Raw genomic sequence first — 22,379 nt, 5'->3', positions numbered from 1 at the left:
TGGAGAGTGAGAAGGCCAAGATCAAGGTGCCAGCATGTTCACCTTATGGTGAGGGCTATCTCCATGGTTCTTGGCCTTCTCACTATGCCCTCACATGGTGAAATGAGCTGGAGAACTCTGGGGGATCTCTTTTATAATGACACTAATCCCATTTATGAGGGCCACACCCTTTTGACAATTACCTCCCAAAGATCCCACTGACTATTTACATCACCTTTGGGGGTTAGGATTTCAATATATGGATTTTAGGGAGACACAACCATTTAAACCATATCAATATGATCAGAAGGTTTTTCTTATTTAGATTGTTAATATGGTGGATTACATTGATTTCTGATATTGAACCAACCTTGCATTCCTGTGATACATCTTACTTGGTTGTGATGTATACTGTTGGATTCCACTTGCTAATATTTGTCAAAGAATTTAATGGATATTAATGGTAATTTTAATGTAGTTTTCTTTTGTATGTTTCTGATTTTGGTATCAGAGTAATGCTGGTCTCATATAATAAACTTGAAGGTGTTATCTTCTGTTTCCTGGAAGAGATGGTTTAGAATTGGTGTTCTTTTTCTAAATGTTTAGTAGAATATGCCAATTGGTACCACTTGGGCCAGAAGAATTATTATTTGGAAATTTGGGGCTATAATCAATATTTTTTAATAGAGATACTATGCAGGTTATTTAATCTTTGATGAGTTTGTTAGTTTGTGGTTTTCAAGGAATTGGTCCATTTCACTCAAATTGTCATATTTATGTTTGTAAAGTTGCTCATGATATACCTTTAATTTTTAAATAATCTTTGTGGCATGTAGTGATGTCCTCTCTTTCATTCCTGACATTGATAATTTGGGGTGGGGGGTTGGTTAGCTTTGCTAGAGGTTTATAAATTGTATGGACTTTCTGAAAGAGTTCTTTTGTTTTCATTGATTTTCTTTACTTTTCTGTTTTTTATTGATTTCATTGACTTCTGCTCTTTTGATTCTTTGGTCCTCTGTAATCCGTTTAGAACTTATTTACATCCAAAAAAGATTTTAGATTTCTACGAGTTTATTCACTGACTGACTCAAAGAATATATTGAAAAGTCATGTCTTCTAAATTTGTTATGTGTTTTTCAGTCAAGTTTATTGTTGTATAATTTGCATACAGTAAAATTTACCCTTTGTAGTTTATAGCCTCTGAGTTTTTGACACATATGCAGTTATATAAACACCACCACAATGAAGATATACAGCAGTTCTATTACTTCCTAAAATTCTTTTTTGTGTGTTTGACTTACTTGTTTTGATAACATTTGTAAATAGAAACATTTTTACTCTTTGTTTTAAGAATGTCACCATAGTTTTTAGATCAGAAATCCCACAGTTCTTTGCTTTGTGTATTTATTTGTCTAGCACTTTCTATAATAAATAGCTAGTAATCAGCATTAGGGAATTAACTAAGCTACAGGACTTACATGTAATAAATGATTATATAGCCATTAAAAATAATGTGGAAGCATATTTCATGACAGCAATTTTATATGATATTAAATTTCAAATGGTATAAGGCAATATGTTAAGTATCATTCCTTTTTGGCTTGAAAAGTTATCTTTATATAAGCTTTGCACAGTGGCAGTTATCATAGCCAATGAGATTTATCCGAGGCATGATTATTGCTAATTGAAAATTTATCTTTATATACATAGAAAAATCACTGGAAGATATGCTACACAGTTTTAATAGCATCTTCTTATCTCTGGATAGTGGAATTTTGGGTGATTGTTTCCTGTGTGTTGTTTGGTATTGTTTAAATTGTTTAATTATTATTTATATTATTTTATATATTATATAACATATATTATATTATTTAAATGTTTGGAAACTATACATTTTTAGAAAAAGTTAATATTTATACTGTTTTTAAGTAATACCTTAAAAAGTATTTTTTCCAGTTTGTATTTGAATTTTATTATAATTTTTATTATATCAATATTCAGCAGTGTTCTTTAATTATGAATATATAATCTATACATAGCTGAGCCATATAATAAAGTTGTGTTTACTTTCACTTTCCTACAGTGTTTTCCCTAGAGTTAGTAATTTTTATTTTTGTTTTTTGTTTTGATTTTCTTTTGCTTACTTCTCTCTGAAATGATCACTAATTCAACCCCAAGCTTCTTGTTAGTTTTAGAGTTCTCAAGTCATTTGTATGCTATTCTGTCAATTTCATCTTTTTGGACAATCTCTCTAGGAAACCCAACTTAACCCCAGTTTGGACTGGTTATCTAGCAAGTCTAACATGCAGCTAACTAACACCCTGGGACCTGACATCCTTTTCCTATCATCCTGGGAATTCCTTTTGCCTGTCCTTGGATTTGCATTTCCAGCTTCTTATATCATAGTTTTCTCTTTCTTGGTTTATCCCCTTATTTGGCAAGCACATATCCAGCTTCCTGAGAATAAGAGGTTTGTTTTTTTAAGATGTTGCACACCTGATGGATAGTTTGGGTAGAGAATTCCAGGTTGGAAATAGTTCTTCAGGTTTTTGAAACTGTCACTTGCTTTTTAACTTTTTATAGCTGTTGTCCAAAGTCTGTTGTCCTTACCTTTGTTTCCTATTTTTTTCTTTCTGAACATTTGTAGATCTTCTCTTTGGCTGCATTGTTCTGAAACTTTGTATGTATGCCTTGATGTGGGTATTTTCATCCACTGTACTGGTTACTGGATGTTCCCTGTTAATCTGGAAATTCACATCCTCAGATGTTCTTTAATTATTTCTTTGATTTCTTTTCCTCTGTTCTTTTTTCTGGAACTTCTGTTATTTGAATATTAGACTTTGTGGAATGGTCTTCTCATGTTCAAATCTTTTCTCTCCTGTTTTTCAACTCTTAATCTACTTTCCAGATTTCCCTAACTTCACCTCCCAGTCTTTCTATTAAGATTTTAATTTTGCTAACATGGTGATTTCCAACAGCTCCTTTTTCTTCTCTAAATGTTCCTTTTTTTTTTTTTTAAGCATCTTGTTCTTATCTCATGGTTATATTGCCATCATCATCATCACCTCTTATTTCAGTGTATTAATGCTGGTCTCTTTTGAAGTTTTCTTTTTCATGTATTGTTTCTATTTCCTCCAGGTCTTTTATTTTTCTGTTTTCTGTCTTTCACATTAAAGGCTTTTGGGGGGTATCTGGTAATAACACGTAACAATGCACTTTTTAAAAAATTTAACAATTTATTTAAACTAAAAAACCAAAAAACCAAAAAACAAACCCAAAACAGTTCATCCATTCCCCATCCCCACTCCCACAACCCTCTGGCAACCACTAGCTTGTTTTCTGTGTCTTTAAGCTTGGCATTTGTTTGTTGGCTTGCTTTTAAGATTCCACATATAATGGGGCACCTGGGTGGCTCAGTCAGTTGAGCATCTGCTTTTGGCTCAGGTCATGATCCCAGAGTCCTAAGATTGAGCCCCCCACATCAGGCTCCCTGCTCCTCGGGGAGCCTGCTTCTCCCTTTCCCTCTGCCTGCTTATGCTCTCTTTCTGTCAAATGAATAAATAAAATCTTTTTTTAAAAAAGATTCCACATATTTAAAAAGGTCATACAGTGTCTTTCTCTGACTTATTTTACTTAGCATAAAACCCTCAAGGTCTATCCATATTATTGCAAATGGCAAGACTTCACTCCTTTTATGGCTGAATAATATTCCTCCATGGTGTGTTTGTGTGTGTGTGTGTGTGTGTGTTTATCCATTCATTCATTGATGAACATAAGTTGTTTCCCTATCTTGGCTAATGTAAATAATGCTGCAGTGAACGTGGAGGTGCACATTATCTTTTCCAGTTTGTATTTTTCTTTTCTTCAGATAAATACCTAGAAGTGGAATCAGGAGCTTTTCCTAATGTCTGGACCCTACATCTGAGAATTTGAATAGGATGAGTAAGGGTGGAAAAAGGGGATGGCACTGAGTATCTCTATCAGAGTAGCTGCCACTCTGGTTTCTTTTAATCTCCCCCTTGCTTGGCTCTTCCTCACCAGCCAGCCTCCTCTCCACTAATCAGTGCCTGCTTTCTCACAGCCACTCTTAATTAATAGCCTCAGTCTCTTCTTCTCTCTTGCGCCATTTGCTCTGCTCTCCCCTAACTTTAGATGAACCCAGTCTGCCTCCAGTGTGGGCTATTAACAGCCACAGTTCTTGAGGTATGTAAAATTCTTTCATGGATTTTTTTTTCTCTTTTGGTGGTAGTGGGTCGTTCTTTATTCTTCACTAAATAGTGAATACCTGACCTGGCAAGACACAGTAGAAATATGACTCTTGTACTTAATAGTGATTCCAAAAGTGACTTCTACTGTCATGTAATCCAGTTACCCAGTATTTCTGTCAATTATATAGCATTGATTTTCATTTTATATTTGAGTAGCCTTAATACTATCAATATTTTGTAAATAAGAAATATGAAGCACTGAATAGTAAAACAGTTTGTGGCATGAACTTTTCAGGCATATTTTTTTTTTATTTTTGAACTTAGGTGAGCTATTATGGTCATGTTAAGCAACCTTTCTTCCCCATATTAATTCTGTTTTGTGAGTCAGTATAATGGCCTTAAGCATCACTGTTTTTAAGGAATTTGTGGTGCATTAATACTGTTTTTAATTTATTTTTGAGATGTGAACTATCTCGATCAATACTAGTCTGTAACTTTTGAGGGAGGTTTATTGATGATATATTAGAAAAAGGAGGAAAAAATATGTGTGTGGGGGGGTAGGTGATAATCTTTGTCTTTGGTTTTTAACAAAAAATTTTAAAATTCGGTTATTAGTAGAGAAGAAATCTGGAAGAAAACTTCCAGATTTTATTCAGTTGTCCTTCATTCTCTTTGGAAATAGTGGACCTGACCTAGTTCTTTTTTGAGAATTCGTTTCATAGAACAGTATGTTAAAATATTTTTGTTCTTCCAATCCAGTACAGTGTAAGAACTGGCAGGTATCCATAGCTTCTGTTCTTTAACATGCAGATAATCTTATTCCTTAGTTAAAATATTGACTCCATTATTATACTTCTAGGTCCTAGGATAGCAAGGTATGAGCTGAGGAAGATAGCTACTTCATACATAAAATAAATGCTTTTTCTCTACAAGCATTTTTCTTTAAAGATTTTATTTATTTATTCATGAGAATACACAGAGAGGAGGGAGAGAGGCAGAGACACAGGCAGAGGGAGAAGCAGGCTCCATGCAGGGAGCCTGACCTGGGACTCGATCCTGGGTCTCCAGCATCAGGCCCTGGGCTATAGGCGGCGCTAAACCACTGAGCCACCAGGGCTACCCTCTACAAGCATTTTTATCTTGATTTGTTTGCTGAATGACTTTCTAACACTGGTCTTTGAAGTATGTAGTGGTATGGTAAAAGTATGATAAAAGAATACCATAAATATTGGAAACTGAATTTATTGGAAAAAAATTTAGATTTTACAAAATTCAACTTAACTTTATTGCTACATCAGGATAATTTTTTAATAAGAATTTGATTGAGCTGCCTTCACTTGTTTGATTTAGTATACCATGTGAGTCTTAGTAAATTGACATTTAGTTTGAAAATAAATTTTGGCTAAGTTATGGCTGAGAGATAAAGTATGTTAGATTTAATCTTGAAAGGATTATAGAAATGAACATTGAGAACCATTTATGATATGTAACATTAGATGTCTATTAAAATGTTCTAGATGTTTAAAAACAGTGCCATTCTTTTGCATATTTGATCAGAAAAAAACTATAATTTGAGAGTATGGAATAGAATGGGAAAGAGAGAAAAAGGATGGGAAGAGTTGAGGTGGGTGAGGTATATTAGCTTCAGGGGCTACTATAATATAACAGAGGACCACAAACTGGTGGCTTCAAATAATAGAAATTTATTCTCACTGCTCTGAAGGTTTGAAGTCCAAAATCAAGATGTCAGCATGGACATGCTATCTTTGAAAGCTCTAGGGGAGTATCCTTCCTTGCCTCTTGCTGTTTCTGGTAATTGTCCTCAGTCCTTAACTTGTAGATCTGTCACCCCAGTCTACCTCTGTTGTCATGTAGGTTTCTCTCTATGTATCTCTCTGTCCACTTTTCCCTCTTGTAAAGGGACACCAGTCATATTGGACTTAGATTTAGGGCCCACCCTAATCCAGTATGATCTCATCTTAAACTGATTATTTCTGCAGAGACCCTGTTTTCAAATAAGGTCCCATTTACAGATTTTAGATGGATGAAAATTTGGTGGGGGGGACACCCATTAGAACCCATTTCAGAGGATTCTAAATTCAATATATGAGATTTAAGCCAACACACTAGAATTATCTACTTTATATAAAGCAAACAGGTAGGATACATTTATGTAAAAAAACTTTTTATTTGCAGTTGTATTCACTTACATGTTTTCCCATCGCATAGACTTAGGTATCTAGCATTTTCCATTAATGTGGCAGAAATTACATTAAGGAAATATTAGGTTATGAAACTTATGTTTATATAGATGTGGAGCCAGAAGACTTTCCATGTTACCTCTTAATAGCTCAATATTTATAGAACCAAGATAGACTTTTCTTGAGCATCTTAACTGCTATTAGAATAATACATTTGTTCTTTTTATTTTATATTCACAACACCTAATAGTGCCTGATGCTGATTTATTGAATGAGGAATGAATTAAAGTGTGTGTGTGTGTGTGTGTGTGTGTGTGTGTGTCTGTCTGTCTGTCTCTGTTGAAGGGTTGTCAGCAGAGGCATGATGGGGGAATTTTTATTTAGCAAATATATTCCTCTCCCTCCTTTATATTTTATTTTTTGAGTGTGTGTATATGCATGTAAGCAGGATGGGGGGAAGGTCAGAAGGAGAGGGAAGGAGAGCATCTTAAGCAAGCTATATGCCCAGCACAAGCCCAACATGGGGCTCAATCTCATGACCCTGAAATCTTGATCTGAGCCAAAATCGAGAGTCGGATGCTTAACCAACTGAGCTACCCAGACACTCCTCCCACCATCCTTTTTAAAACCCAACTAATGGCTTTCCTGATACACTGTTCTGCATTTTGCTGTTATTACTTATAGTATATCATTTCATAATAGTATATAAATGCTATGATTATATAATATTCCTTTACTTATAATTTAATTAGTTTCCCTTTTAAATTTTTAATTGTGATGAAATATACATAGCAAAATTTATCATCTTAACCATTTTTTAAAAGATTTTTTAGGGCAGCCCCGGTGGCGCAGCGGTTTAGTACCGCCTGCAGCCTGGGGTGTGATCCTGGAGACCGGGGATTGAGTCCCGCATTGGGCTCCCTGTGTGGAGCCTGCTTCTCCCTCTGCCTGTGTCTTTGCCTCTCTCTCTCTCTTTGTGTATCTATGGATGAATGAATAAATAAATAAATATTTTTTAAAAAAGATTTTAAAAATATTTATTTTAGAGAGAGCTCACAAGCAGGCGGAGGAGCAAAGGAAGCGGGGGAGAGAGAATCTTGAGCCAACTCCACACAAGTGTGGAGCCACATGATGTGGGCGGGCCTTGATCCCACAACCCATGAGATCATGACCTCAGCTAAAACCAAAATTGCTCAACTGAGCCATCCAGGCACCCCCATCTTAACTATTTTTAAGTGTACAGTTCAGCATTGTTAAGTATATTCACATTATTGTGTAACCAATCTATAGAACTTTTTCATCTTGCAAGACTGAAGCTCTCTATGAATTGAACAACACCTTCACATTTCTCCTTCCTGGCAACCATTATTTTTTTCAATTTCTATGAATTTGAGCTAGTCTCCCTTGCTAGTCTCTCTTTCCTCTTTATTTTTTTCTAAGATTTATTTATTTGAGAGAAAGAGAGCACATGAGAGGGAGGAGGGCCACGGTGAAAGGGAGAGAGAATCTCAAGCAGACTCCAAGCTGAGCATGGAGCCCTATGTGGGGCTCGATCTCAAGACCATGAGATCACAACCCAAGCCAAAACCAAGAGTCAGCTGCTTAACCAACTGCATCACCAAGGCACCCCTTCCTCTTTGTTCTTACAGAGCTGTAGTAACTAGTTTTTCATATGTCATTCTGCACATAAATATATCTGTAAGTTGAATTCCTAGAAGTATAATTTCTGAGTAAAAAGCTTTCTGCATTTCTCAGTTTTGATATATATTGCCAAATTGACTTCCCAAACTGTTGTACCAATTCATACTCCCCACAGCAATGTTTGATACAGCAGCTGTTTAAATATGTTTTGGTAGTTAGCTTGTCAGCTGAGCTGAATTAGAACTTGGGGAAGGAAAGGCCACTGGAAGGAAAGTTAGTACTGCTGCATTTTTCAAGGATCTGGGCTCTCTCCCAGTATTCTGCCTCTATTTCTTAAGGATTATTTGACATCCTTTTTTTTTTCTTTTTAAGATTTATTTATTTATTCATGAGAGAGAGAGAGACATAGGCAGAGGGAGAACCAGGCTCTTCGCAGGAGCCCGATGTGGGACTTGGTCCCGGATCCTTGGATAACGACCTGAGCTGAAGGCAGCTGCCCAACCACTGAGCCACCCAGGCATCCCTTGACATCCTTTTAATGTAGTTTTATGCTGCATTCAGTTAAAAAAAATTAAAAATTTTCCTATACAATATAAGCTATTTGAGTGTTGGCAATAATATCTGATAGAATGATTGGAATATCTCACTTTGCAAGGAGGTCACATAACTTAATACTGTATGTTTAGCTCAGCTGAAATTTCCTTAGTACAAAATTTTAAGGTCTTTAAAATCAATAAATACATGCCTTGCTTAAGTGAGTTTTAAAAGAAAGAAAAAATTAGATCCCTTTTCTCACATGAACTCCTATGAGGAGTTCCACTAATGTTGGGGTGACAGTGAATGGTGTCTGGAGAAGGAGTGGAGCTGGAAGAGGCAAAGCAGGTGTGCTCCACATCTCCCCATGCCTATTTCATCCAGAATTATTACACACAGGTGGCTTGATTTCTTTTCCTTTAGCATGTGTGAGATGCGTGAATACTAATGCATAATCAGCCTCTCATAATTTATGTCAAACATTTGAGGAACCTTAGAAACTTTGTCTTGTAGAATCCTGATGTTCAGAACTGAGGCTCGATTATATTTTTTTCTGTGAAGTAGATTTACTGTAAAATGAAACATAACTATAAGGGGACACCACTGTTTTCCTTAGAGTGTACATATAGGTTTAGGTCCAATGACTTTTTGTCTAGAGATTTTTAATAAATGTAACATATTTACTAGTTTTCTTATTTTAAAATGAAAATACTTGCATATATTTGTAATGTTTCACATTTTATTATGAAGTAGAATTTGAAGGGCTCTGGAAACCTTGTCCTAATCATGATCAGTATCAATAGTTTGGATTTCATTCCCCAAGATATTTTTCACTGTATCAAATAACATAAATTTTATTCCTTCTCTAAAAAGGTGGAATCATGCTATATGTACTGTTTTGTGATTTGCTTTGTTTCCTTGATAACAAGTCAAGTGTTAGTGTATAGAGAGATACCCTCTATACTTTCAGTGGATTTATACTCTTCCCTTATATTATTACTTTCTTTTCACTCCCTTATTGGTGAACATTTAAGTTCCAATAAACATCCCTTATGCATATATCTTTGCCTATTTGTACAGATGTTTGTACAGGATAAATTCTAAGAAATAGAACTTCTAGATCAAAGGATGACCATTTTACATTTTAATGGGTATTTTGGGGCTTTATAAAATTTTATATCTTGATGTTTAGAGGAAGTAAACTTAGTTGCAACTTTGAGAAGTTTTAGCTAGGTGATGTATCATCATTGATGTACAGCAGTTTTTCTAACATAAGGTTACTGGTAATGTAAACTCTTTAAAGTCATGGCTTTTTTATTCTTACAGTGATGGAATGGGGGGACGATATTAAAGCAGTTTCAAAAGATGAAGCAGTAATGTTGGTGAATCATCAGGCAACAGGAGATGTGTGCACTCTGATGATGTGCCTCCAAGACAAAGGACTGGTAAGCCATCCTGAAGGCAGAGATAGACAGCAGAAGGGAGAGATTAACAAAGAATCAATTCAAGTGTCTTACTATGGTTTAGAACATTAACTTTAATATCTATACTTTTCCTGAAAATTGAGAAAATTTTAAAAAGAAAAATATATACAATTCTAGGTAATTCTAACTATAATTAGAATTCTCATCTATAATTCTAAATATAATTCTAAATCTAGGACAGGGATGTGGAGACTTTCAAAAAAGTAACTGGAAAGTAATGTAAATGATATCTCCATAAAGCTATTTTTTAAAAGATAGATGAGGTAAAAACAGTTAAGATAATCAGATTGAGGGCTGTCTTGAGGTGAAGTGGTGAATCACTGGCTTGAACAATACAGACACAAAAAGCAGTATTGTTTAAGATGAAAGAGGCTAAGTTGGTTAGGTGATCTTGGGGATGTGTACCCCAAGAAATAAAGGTAAATATTTTGGATTGAAAGAAAAGATATTAGGCCCATTTTATTAAGTGTTGCTAGGTTATGTATGAACCATCGTTTTTATATGGCTTATATTGATAACTAAAATCCATCTATCAACTGAGCGGGTATAAAATAAATTCAGTCTTTAGCATTAAAAGAATTGTCACCTTAGAAGTTAAAGAGGTTGCGTTCATAGAAAACTAAATAAATAGAGAGTGTATAAATTAAGGGAGTTAATATTTATCCTAATAGTAAAGAAACAAATGAATAGAGTTTATTAAGTACTTCATATTTATGGTCAGTGACTGTAATAGAATACCATCCTGTAAAACGCTGTCCTAAAGGATCTAAGAGTTCAGCGCAAGTGGAGGGAAAGTATAATGACCAATACTGAATTGCAAAGTGAAAGTTATTTAGTGGAGGGTGAGCCCCCCATCTACAACAGGTATAGAAAACTTTGTAGAGGGGAGAGGACATAAACTTGGCATAGTTAGAGTGATGAAGCAAGTGCCTTCTTCCTTAGTGAAACAGTATTGGCCAGAGCACCAAGGCAAGACTAGCGTAGTGTGTTTAGGTCCCAGAGATTTTGATGCAGTAGCTCAGGATGGGTAGGAGAGTCAGAAAATGAGGTGAGAGTAAAGGAAAATATGTTTGGTTATTATAGAATCTGTTTATCTGGAAAGCAGAGGCATAATCTTGCTGGAATGTGGAATAAATTCAAACCTTTCTTATATTCAGAATCTTGAACTGTTAAGAGAATATCACTGTATAAATAGGTTTGCACTTATAATAATATTTATTACTTGTGATGTTAAAATTTTGTAATGACTAGTGTATTTGGCTTTTCATCAAAGAGAATCCCCAATTAACATTTTTATTCTTAATGACATGGTAATTATTCTGAGGCCTTACAGTGTCCTTAATTGGTTTTTTAATTTCAAAGAATGATTATAATGGTCAGTATAAATACACCTAACTTTATTATTCTCACCCCAGTTTGTCATGGATAATAACTATATTAACTAGAATAGTAGGTAATCTGAAATTCACTAATTATGCAGACAAAGGAAAATTTGTCTCACTTGTTTGCTTTTGTAGTTTGACTTAGGTTCATTTTTCTGTCCAGAGTAATTTTATTTTTATTTTCAGATTAGTTATACCAAACATTTTTATTATGATCTGATATTAGCAAATAACTTGAAATCTTGAGGAATTTTTTATCTTCTTTCATAAAGGAGTAATTGAGAAATAAAAAGCTGGAAGCATCATAATCTCTCCCTCCTGCCTAGATAAGCATAGGGCAATATTAATTTACACTTACCAATACAAATGTTGACTTGGCTTATGGCATACTCTGTGGGTACATTCAAAAAAAGAAGGCTATGGGGATCCCTGGGTGGCTCAGTGGTTTGGTGCCTGCCTTTGGTCCAGGGCGCGATCCTGGAGTCCTGGGATTGAGTCCTGCGTCGGGCTCCTGGCATGGAGCCTGCTTCTCCCTCTATCTGTGTCTCTGCCTCTCTCTCTCTATGTCTATCATGAATGAATAAATAAAATCTTTAAAAAAACAAAAACAAAAAAAGAAGGCTAATGCTGAATTGTGGGCCAATTAAAAAATGTGTTTAAAAGCAATGTTATTGTAACAAAGCTTTTAAAATTTAGTAGGAGACTTCTTGTACTACCTGTTAATGTCACTCATCCGGATTTCTGTTGGCATTTTGGTAGGACAGCACTGTTGTACTGAACTGTCTTGGGCGTTGCTGTATGTTTTCCATACCTGACTGCTACCCACTAAATGCTGGTAGCACTCCCTAGTCATTGTGACAACCAAAATTATCCCTACAAATTTCTAAACAGGACAACCATTCAGTTTACTATAATTTCAGAAGGGTATAAAGGATGGAGTCCTTCATGTAAGCCTCTCTAGATGTTTTCTATATTTAGAACACCCATGCTTCCAGATAAAGAATAATTGATGTGGACTAATTCTGTTCTGAGTGACAGGCCTATGAAACATTGACATTTGAAGAGTTGCTTCAGGCAACTGGTATTTACTGACCTTCATTCGAGGACTATAAAACGAAGAATTAATTGTATTTTCTAAATGTGCTGGTGCCTTTTAAATGGTATCTGTGAATTGAGCCATGCCCTTTTATGGTAAACGATGACAAAACTAAGAATTTTTCTTTCTTTCTTTTTTTTAAAGGTTTTATTTATTTATTTGAGAGAGAGACTGAGCAAGAGTGAGAGCAAGAGAGAGAGAAGAGAGAGAAAGAGCATGAATGGGGGGAGGGTAGAGTGAGCGGGAGAAGCAGACTCCCCACTGAGAAGGGAGTCCAATGCAGGACCCCAGAATCATGACTTGAGCTGAAGGCAGACTTTTAACCAACTAATCCACCCGGGCACCACAAGAATTTTTATTTCTATCAAAAGAACTTTATTAGACATGTAATAAACATTTATTGATTTGTAACATTTCCTCTAAAATAAGGACAGAATTATCCATACAAATTAGGACAGAATTATCCATACAAATCTCAGAAGATACCTTGGCTATTTTATTGAATTGATTTGTTTTAGATGACCATTCTAATTGAAGAAATAAATCCACTGTAAATGTAAGGTTAAATATAAAAGCTTGTTGCTTTAGCGTTGGTATTTTAAACCCAGAAATCAATAAATTGCCACTAAACTTCATATTGTGTATAAAACTCAAGTATTTTATAGATTGAAACCACTTGTTTTTGGTTTGTTCTTTGGAGCACTTTTCAGCAAATTCCATTTAGTTCAAATCTCAATCTATTTAAACAAAGTCATTACAAAGCAAAACAAGACTGAAAAATGAGATGTTGGCAATCACTTTATTCTGTATTAGTTGACTTGGGGAATCAGTTCTTTACTGGCCATGTATCTTTATTTTTTTTTCAAAGTGATTTAACATAGGAAAGCTGATGGGATAGGAGTTTTGTAATTGAACTATTTAGTGATGGTGAAAAATTAAGGCAGAAGCTTGAATGTTATATTATTTGTCAGGTTTTATAATGTTTCTGTAAAAGCAGTGTGGGAGTGTCAATGCTAATTTTTTTCCTAATATATAAATTCATATAATTTGGTGCTTTGAGTTGAAGTTTTACATATATTATTCCCTTAGAAACCAAAGTAGAGCTCTATTGCATTCTTGATTGAGACTGTAGCTTTTAATGAATTTATTTAAAGATTATAACAAGGAATGCCATTTCTTCAGCAGAGAGGAACAGTTAACTAGTTTATTAATTAGACCCCTGTTTACACTTATATTTAATTTTGAAATTTGTTTGAAATAAAGTCATTTGCTCTTAATATGAGTATTGACTCTTATCAGCAAAGGATATTTCTATGTTTAAGAACTGAGATGCTATAATATTTTTGTGCTGATAAAGAGTATAGCCTTGCATAAACTAACAAATATTCTTTTTAACAGTAGAATGTATAAATCATTATATGATATGAATTTTGAATGTTCTTTTATTTTGGACATTTTAGTACTTTTATAAAATTTTATAATTTTACATTTATACATTCATAATTTATAACTTAAAATTTTAGCCATTTAGATAAAGTCATATTTTATAAAGCTTTAGTGCTTATTAATTAAACTTATAACCCTTATTTTGATAACTTCATTTTATTGTTTCAAAATAATTTTACAAGTTAAATAAGAATTATCAGAGACTTTGTTTATGGTAGAACAAATTTGAAATCATGAAGTCCAAACTTAAGAAGTTAATTCAGCTTTATTTGTTAGGTAGTAATATGTGTATATACATGAGACCTGGGATCTCAAGACTTGGAATCAGGACTATTATTTTTCTTGGAGACTTTGTTCCTTAATTGTAGAAATGAACACTAGATTTAAGATATTAGGTTAATTAAGAGTATATGCTTGGATGATTATATTTAAAATTTAGAGAGCTGGCTGCACTGTAGCAGGTTTCTTCTATTTAACGTGTAATTATTTCTTTTAGGTTGTTGCACAAATGATGTGGTTGATGGATCATATTTTTAAGTACACAAACTTTGGAATTGTTTCTCTAATTCATGGAGACTTCTTTATAAGACAGGTGAGTAATGAGCATTCCCTTTTTCACAATGATAGCCTGATCAGAATGATTCTTTATTGCAAACATAGGCATACCCAAACCAATTACATTAGATAGAGTGGGCTCTAGTATGTCAGGGGGCTCTTCCTCTGAATCTTTGTTCTCTGAAACATTTATTTTGATCTGATTTTGAATATGCTCAAGCCGTAAAATGGTGACATTCCAAATATTCTAATCTCTGCCTTTCTCCTCACATCTAAACAGTGCAATGTTTAGTAAAGATTTATCAAGCCCCAGCCACAGTCTCAGCTCTTCTGCTTCTTAGCTTTGTGAATCAGGCAAGTTATTTAAGTTCTCAAGTTTCCTCATTTTTCAGATGAAAATAGTAGGTATTGCCCTCATAGGGTGGTTGTGGGAGTTAAATGAAGTAATACAGTAATACACTCAGAACAGTGCCTGCTCCCTTTGTCATCATTTTTATCAGGATTATCACTATCATCATCTGTGTTTTCACAATTATTTTTATTGACAAGTCACTATTATATGATAGAGAAAGTATCTAAAACCAGTAGGTAGATAAAAAAATATTTTGGAAATTCATTGTAGGAAAAGTGAATTCATCAGTTTTTATGAATTCAGAAAAACTTTAGAGAAGATGATGATATTAGGCACAAATCTAAAGAGTAACAGTGAGTTTGATAGAGGAAGATATATTGAAAATGAGTCCCAAGCATCAGGTATAAGTTTAGTTAGTGTAGAAGAAAAAATCATACCCTCTTATCATCTCAGCACTACATTATGGTATTTATTTCCCTTGTATACTACTAGTATCACATGCTTTGTTTTCTCAAAAATTGAAATATATAAGAGTTTTTATGTATAGTAATGCCACATTTATCTGGTATTCATATATTTAGCAGCTTTAGCCTTGCACATAATAAGTACTTCATGAATAACTGATGAATCTGATTAAGCCTCATCAGAGAACCACAAATTCAGAAATAGGCTGGAAGTGTGTAAACTTCTAAGGGGATTATAGGTGTCACAAAACACAAATGCTTTACTCTAGACACTTTTATATACAGAACATTTGGTTTTTCACATGCTATGCAATGATCTAGTTTCTTCTGGAAACACTTTTGGTTCTTCTGAGCAGAAAGATGAATGAAAGCATTTCACTGGAACCTCAGGAGGAAGCAGCAATGGGGATTGGCCAAAAGCTTGAGACAGAATAAGCAGTGATTAGAACAATTTAACAAGGGAAACTAGCCTAATCTTTAGAGTACCACGAGGGAAAGAAGCAGAAGCAACCATTGAAGCTTAGCAGTCTAGGTGAATACAGAGCCCTTTCCATCATGAGAGTGAGGAAATTATCACGGTTATACTGTAGACCCTGTTGATAATCCCAGGCTTCATTAGATTATACTAAATGGTCAGTGTACTTTGAGGATATAAAAGTGAAAATAAGGATCCCTGGGTGGCGCAGCGGTTTGGCGCCTGCCTTTGACCCAGGGCGCAATCCTGGAGACCCGGGGTCGAATCCCACGTCGGGCTCCCGGTGCATGGAGCCTGCTTCTCCCTCTGCCTGTGTCTCTGCCTCTCTCTCTCTCTCTCTGTGACTATCATAAATAAATAAAAAAAAAATAAAAAAAAAAGTGAAAATAATGTACTCCAAAGCATTTTCCTTTATATTACATTGTAAAGTTTTACATACTTAAGGATTGTATTTCAAATTTATCAGAGATACTGCAAGTTCATTTCTAAAGAGCAACATTTTCTCCCCTCGCACCCGCCCCCACCAATAGATAGTAATAAAAGTCTGTAGCATGGAGGGAGGGGAGAAAGAAAAAGTATTATTGGTAAAGAAAGTCTCTTGGATTTTACTAATAGATGTTTCCAAGAATATTAAGAATATTTTACGTGCAGTCTTGGGAACTTAATAAAGTTGAATCATGATCATTCAATTCAGTAAAATAAGAAAATGTCTTACCTATTTTGCCTTTGAAGTAATTTAAAGTCTGTAAGCATACACGTTATTTTGGGGCCTTCTTTAATAGTGTTGGCTGGAAAATTATTAGTGAATTAACCATACTGAAAGGAAGAACTCTTGTAATATTTGTCTGTGGGTTTTGGGCTTTCCTACAAATTTTTCTGGATTCCTCTTTGAAGTCTCATAAGCCATCCTCTTTCTTCTCTTTCCCTCATGCTAAGGTCCAGTCCATTAGAATGCCCTGTTTGCCCTTTTAAATTTTTTCCTGAACATATCCACTTCTCATTAATACACCGTAGTCAAATCTCATCACACCCCCTTGCCAGTACTACTACAATAGTCTTCAGGCTTATCTCTTGGAGTCTTTCTGTCCCTGGAGCCAGCAGTTTTTTTTTTTTTTTAATGTAAATAAGATCATAACCCTCCCTTGTTCAAAATCACCCATTGACTTCTCATCCTAAACTATTTACCAAACTCAAGGCACTTCTCTGTCCTCACCTCTCTCTGCAGTTCCTCTCCTACCACACTATCTTACTCACTCATCACACATCAGCTACACATCAGCTACGTGGGCCTTGGCAATGCTCTTTGAACATGCAGCACTTGTTCCCACCTCAGGGCCTTTGTCCTTCTTGTTCTTGGCACCCGGCGTCCTCTGCCTCTCCTCTCCACTTGACTGGTTCCCTCACATTACCAGCCCATTTGCTCCAACTTCACCTCCTTGGAGCTGTTTTCCCTGACCTTGTTGACCTTCTCTATCCTCTTACTCTGTTTCTTCCTAACACATCACCAGCTGAATTTATACATTTTAGTTTTCTATCTTTTCCACTCAAGTAAGCTCCATGAGGGTTTTACTTACTTCTCTATCTCCAGTGTGTAGGATGACACCTGCCACGTAGTAGGCACTCAGTAAATAGTCACTAAGCTGATGAATGAGTGAACTCTTCAGGGGCATTTAGAGTACTTTTTTTGCCTCTAGAGTGCTAATGCAATGTAAGTGCTAATCACTTCTTTTTACCACCGTGGTCAAACGGGGAAGTAAGTGGGGGAAAATCACTCTTCTAATCTATGATTGGGATTTACTTTAGAAGCTGTTATTACTGTTTAATTTGATGGAGTTTTAATTTCAAATGTACCTGTACTTATTATGTGTGTGTCTGCCTCCTTAGGGAAAATCTCATCGTGACCAGCAGCTGCTGCTTCTTAAAAAGCACCTAGAAAATAATTACAGGAGCAGAGATCGAAAATGGATTGTTTTGTTTCCAGAAGGGGGCTTCCTCAGGAAGAGACGAGAAACAAGTCAAGCGTATGCCAAGAAAAATAACTTGCCATTTCTTACACATGTCACTCTGCCAAGGATTGGGGCAACAAACATTATCTTGAGTGCACTTGTAGCACGACAGGAAAATGGAAGTCCAGCAGGAGGAGATGCTAAAGAATTAGGTATGATGGTTTTTAGCACTTTTTCTTTTGTTGGAGTTCAGGGATTATCTGAAGTCCCAGAAGATAACATTGTTGTTCTCTTCTATATTTATAATTTTTGTCAAATAGAAGTAATACTCAGGGAGAAGATGCAAATTTAATTTTTTATTGTTTTTATTTACAGAAGATAGTTCATGCTTACAATAATTTATTCAAATGATATAAAATGCATAAAGTCAAAGATATCGTTCCCTTACCCCAACTCCCATACTCCCGGCCATTCCCACTGCTGCAGTAAACATTCCTTATAAATATCTTATTATATATTTGTGGAAATATAGTCTCTAGTATAGATTCCTAGAAGTGGAATTGCTAGGTTAAAGGTACAGGAATAGAAATCACTAATTTGAAAAACGAATTAGAGATATCAAATAGAAATTGTAATAATGTATATTTTTTCATTTATCAAATTTAGAAAGTTTTTTTGGTTTGTTTTTGATACAGAATATGAACTTAGTGTAGTTTGATGGTGTTTATTAAGATCCTTAAAGTGTTGATAAATGACTCCATTATTCCACTACAAATAATACCAAAAGGAAATAATCTAGCATACTGGCAAAGAAGGTTATTATGGCTTTCTTTCTTCTTTCTTTCTTTCTTTCTTTCTTTCTTTCTTTCTTTCTTTCTTTCTTTCTTTCTTTCTTTCTATCACAGCATTAATTTTAATAGCAAAAAATTGGAAATAAGAGAGAACAGACAAGTAATTATCAAATATCCATCCAACGCAGTATAACACAGCCATTACAGATGATTTTTATAGAGTTTTTCTGGCTTTGGAAGGAGCCTGTCCTCTATCATGTTAATGAAGTGGGAGGAACATACAACTCTTGTGAAACCATTGTGATCTCAAATATGTCAACAATAAGCAATGAAAAATGAGTGAAAGGAAAGATTCCAAATGTTAGCAGTGTTTGCCTCTCTGACTTGTAACATTATGGGTGATCTCCCTTCATTTCTGAATAGTTTACTGATTTTTTTTTTTAATTATGAGTATGTATAACTTTTATGGCCAGCAAACCATACCCAAAGATACAACTGTTTTGGAGATAGCCTGATGAACTGTGAAGGTTTGCAGAAGAATTTGTGCCAACAGTGTGAAGACTGCTTTATTTTTTTATTTTATTTAATTTAAATGTTTAAAGATTTTATTTATTTATTCATGAGAGACACAGAGAGAGAGAGAGAGAGGCAGAGACACAGGCAGAGGGAGAAGCAGGCTCCATGCAGGGAGCCGGACGCGAGACTCGATCCCAGGTCTCCAGGATCACGCCCCGGGCCGAAGGCAGCACTAACCTGCTGAGCCACCCGGGATGCCCAAGACTGTTTTAATAAACAAGTTTATCCAAGACACTATGAAACCTAGTGATAAATGATAAATTAAAAAACTAAAAGAAATACACTAGGCCTGTTTCCTAGTAATATTTTGCAATTTAAGAAAAATTTAGGGGTGCCTGGGTAGCTCAGTTGGTGAAACATCTGCCTTTGGCTGGAGTCATGGTCCCTAGGGCCTGGGATCTAGCCTCCCAGTGGGCTCCCTGCTCCCTGGGGAGTCTGCTTTTCCCTCTGCCCCTCCCTGTGCTTGTGCTCCTTCTCCCTCTCCCTCTCTCTCTCTCTCTCTTTCTCTCAAATAAATAAATCTTTTAAAAAAATAAGAAAATGCTCTTTAGAAAAAATAAAAATGGAAATGATTTGCCCTCAGAAATTTATGTTTTTAATGATGGTTAGGACCAGATATAGAGATAATGCCTATAAGACTGCACTGAGTTTTCATTTGTTTTTTTTTTTTTTTTTTAAGCAGTTGCTTGGCAGTCAGCTCTCTTAATCTTTCATCGTCTATTAAAAAGACAAATTGAAAGAGTCTTTTAATAGAAAAGGAAAGTTCAGAATAGCTTCAGACAGACAGGGTGGCAATGTCAGCCAAGCCAAAGCTTGAAGGCAAAGGTCTTCCAAATAGGATTAGTTGCACTAATAAAGACTGCTGTTTTTTAAATAGTTTTGCCCAGTTAATAATACCCTGTGGTGTTCTAGATCACAAGGGTAGGGGCTATTGTCATACTTATCCCACAATCATGAAGAAAATGTTTTTTCTCTTGGAGAGAAACAATTTCTTTTTATAATGAAAATCAAATAGCTTATTATTTATCTTACCTTGGTTAAAATTTTATTCTAGCTAAAATAGGAATGGGAAAAATTATAAGAAATTCTAGAAAGTTATATACTCCAAAACTAGTTTTACTTTTACCATTTTCTTCTGTGTTTTGATATTTTGTGTTTTATTTTCTCTAATGTTAATATTTACTTTTTTAGTGTTTTGCTCCATATAAATAGAGAACATGTCTTCATGTCTGTTTTAATATATGATCCAAAAAATAATAATAATAATGATATGATCCAAATACTAAACATTTTAGCATGTACATCACTGATAGCTTGTTAAAATGTGTTTCTTTACTCAAACTCTGTTCCTTTAACAATAAGTTATTTAAACATTACTATTTTCTTAACCTATTTTTATGGTATTTTGTCCCCTTCAGAATATTGTTTAAATTTTTTTAAAGCTTAAAGTCACCTTCTAGTGATTTGATATACAAAAATAAAATATCATTGATTCTTAGTACACATTTGACTTATGTTTGAGAGTAAGTTTTATTTTTTTAGAGCTCTCTTAAATACCAAATAAAGGACAGACTATCACCCAAGTCCAGCTATCTGCATTCTCTGGGAGGATTCCCCTCTCACCTCTTGCTCAGCTTTGTACTCCATGCTGGGAATAAAAGCAGTGTGCCAAACAACCAAAGCAAACAGAACATTCCCACCCCCTCTCACTACAATGTTACCTGTTGTACCTACCAAAGAGTGGACAGTTTTACTGCTTTATTTGCATAGAACTCTTACTAAAATGGGAGTTTTTAAAATTTGTGTTAAATAAGAACAGCAGCTGACAATCATGTATCAATAAAATGCTTAATTTGGGGCCTATTCCAAGTATTTATTAATGTCTTCCAAGTATCACAAATCTTGGTGTTTAGATTGTATTTGGTGAATGGACTTGTTTTATTTTGAGGTCTGTTTTTTTACTTTTGTGGTTTGATACTTTAGCTTCTGACTTTTTCATAAGTCAGTTTTTATGAGTGATAAAATATAAATTAGACCTTGATAGTGCATCCTTATTGAATGCTTGAATGTGCATGTCCAGTAATTAATAGTGCTCTGTTATTTGTTCATTTGTTTGAGATTCAGCCATTTCATATAGGAAATGCTTGGTATCATCTTAAGTGTATTATGTGAAACAGTAACATCAAAGTTCATCATATTTTCATAAAGCAAAAGATACATCAACATGCTTTATACTATATTATTTTAAATAATATAAAAATTGATCCAATTTTAAGTTGTTCTTTGCTTTGTCCTCAGAGAGCAAATCAAAAGGTCTCCAGTGGATAATAGATACAACTATAGCTTATCCCAAAGCTGAACCCATAGATATTCAAACCTGGATCCTTGGGTACAGGAAACCAACAGTCACACATGTACATTACAGGTAAGAATTTTGTGTTAGTACTCAGCATATATCCAACATAAAAGTACTATCTCAAGACAGTGTTTTAGTATTACATTTTTAATTATTAGTGAAAATAGTTGGCTCAATATCATTCTTAATGCTGACTTTTTTTTTTTTTTTTTTAATTTATTTATGATGGTCACAGAGAGAGAGAGAGAGAGAGAGAGGCAGAGACACAGGCAGAGGGAGAAGCAGGCTCCATGCACCGGGAGCCTGATGTGGGATTTGATCCCGGGTCTCCAGGATCGCGCCCCGGGCCAAAGGCAGGCGCCAAACCGCTGCGCCACCCAGGGATCCCTTAATGCTGACTTTTTAATATGAAAATACATTTGAAGTATTTATTTCACTGGGTGATAAAAGTCTCTAAAAATGCATTCTGGTGGCACTATGATTACTTGATTGCCTGAAACTCTGAGCAAAAGTAATTAGAGGCAAACATCAAGCATAAATGTATACTCATTTGGGCTAAGTAGATTTATGTTAATAGAAATGGGGATTTGTTTTTAAATCACTACATCACATAAGACTTCTTTAAATGATTAAATTGGAAATTTAGCTAAAACTTATACTTTACAATTTTTAATGTTTTAATATTTAACATTTTAACATGTCATTTGCATAAACAGCAAAAACATTTATTGAATATTCTGCACCAGCTTCTTGAGATTTTTTTAATGTAGATTGCTTTTTTGAAAGCTATTTGTATTAAAGCATGATGCTGATGAGGCCTGCATAGATGTGACCACTTTATAAGCCATTTATCTTTACTCAATTTTCTGGTCAAAGATCTCACCCATGGCAAC

The 22,379-nt window shown here is 34.8% G+C and overlaps 1 protein-coding gene and 1 pseudogene across 10 annotated transcripts in view; both read left to right on the top strand.

Annotated features, from left to right (window-relative positions):
* Positions 1 to 22,379, top strand: part of LPGAT1 (lysophosphatidylglycerol acyltransferase 1) — a 113,970-nt gene that overhangs the window by 57,581 nt on the left and 34,010 nt on the right. For all 10 annotated transcript variants that reach the window (XM_025429854.3, XM_049112079.1, XM_049112078.1 and 7 more), the window contains exons 3-6: positions 9,890 to 10,008; positions 14,468 to 14,563; positions 17,702 to 17,975; positions 21,429 to 21,555. In XM_025429854.3, the coding sequence (XP_025285639.1) occupies positions 9,890 to 10,008; positions 14,468 to 14,563; positions 17,702 to 17,975; positions 21,429 to 21,555 (616 nt within the window). The remainder of the gene's footprint in view (positions 1 to 9,889; positions 10,009 to 14,467; positions 14,564 to 17,701; positions 17,976 to 21,428; positions 21,556 to 22,379) is intronic.
* LOC112649008 (U4 spliceosomal RNA) lies at positions 1,602 to 1,773 on the top strand (annotated as a pseudogene).

Source organism: Canis lupus, chromosome 7 (genome assembly GCF_003254725.2).
Source record: "Canis lupus dingo isolate Sandy chromosome 7, ASM325472v2, whole genome shotgun sequence".
Taxonomy (NCBI): Eukaryota; Metazoa; Chordata; class Mammalia; order Carnivora; family Canidae; genus Canis; species Canis lupus.
Note: the sequence above shows the minus strand (reverse complement) of the source record. Positions and strands in the feature narration are given on the sequence as shown.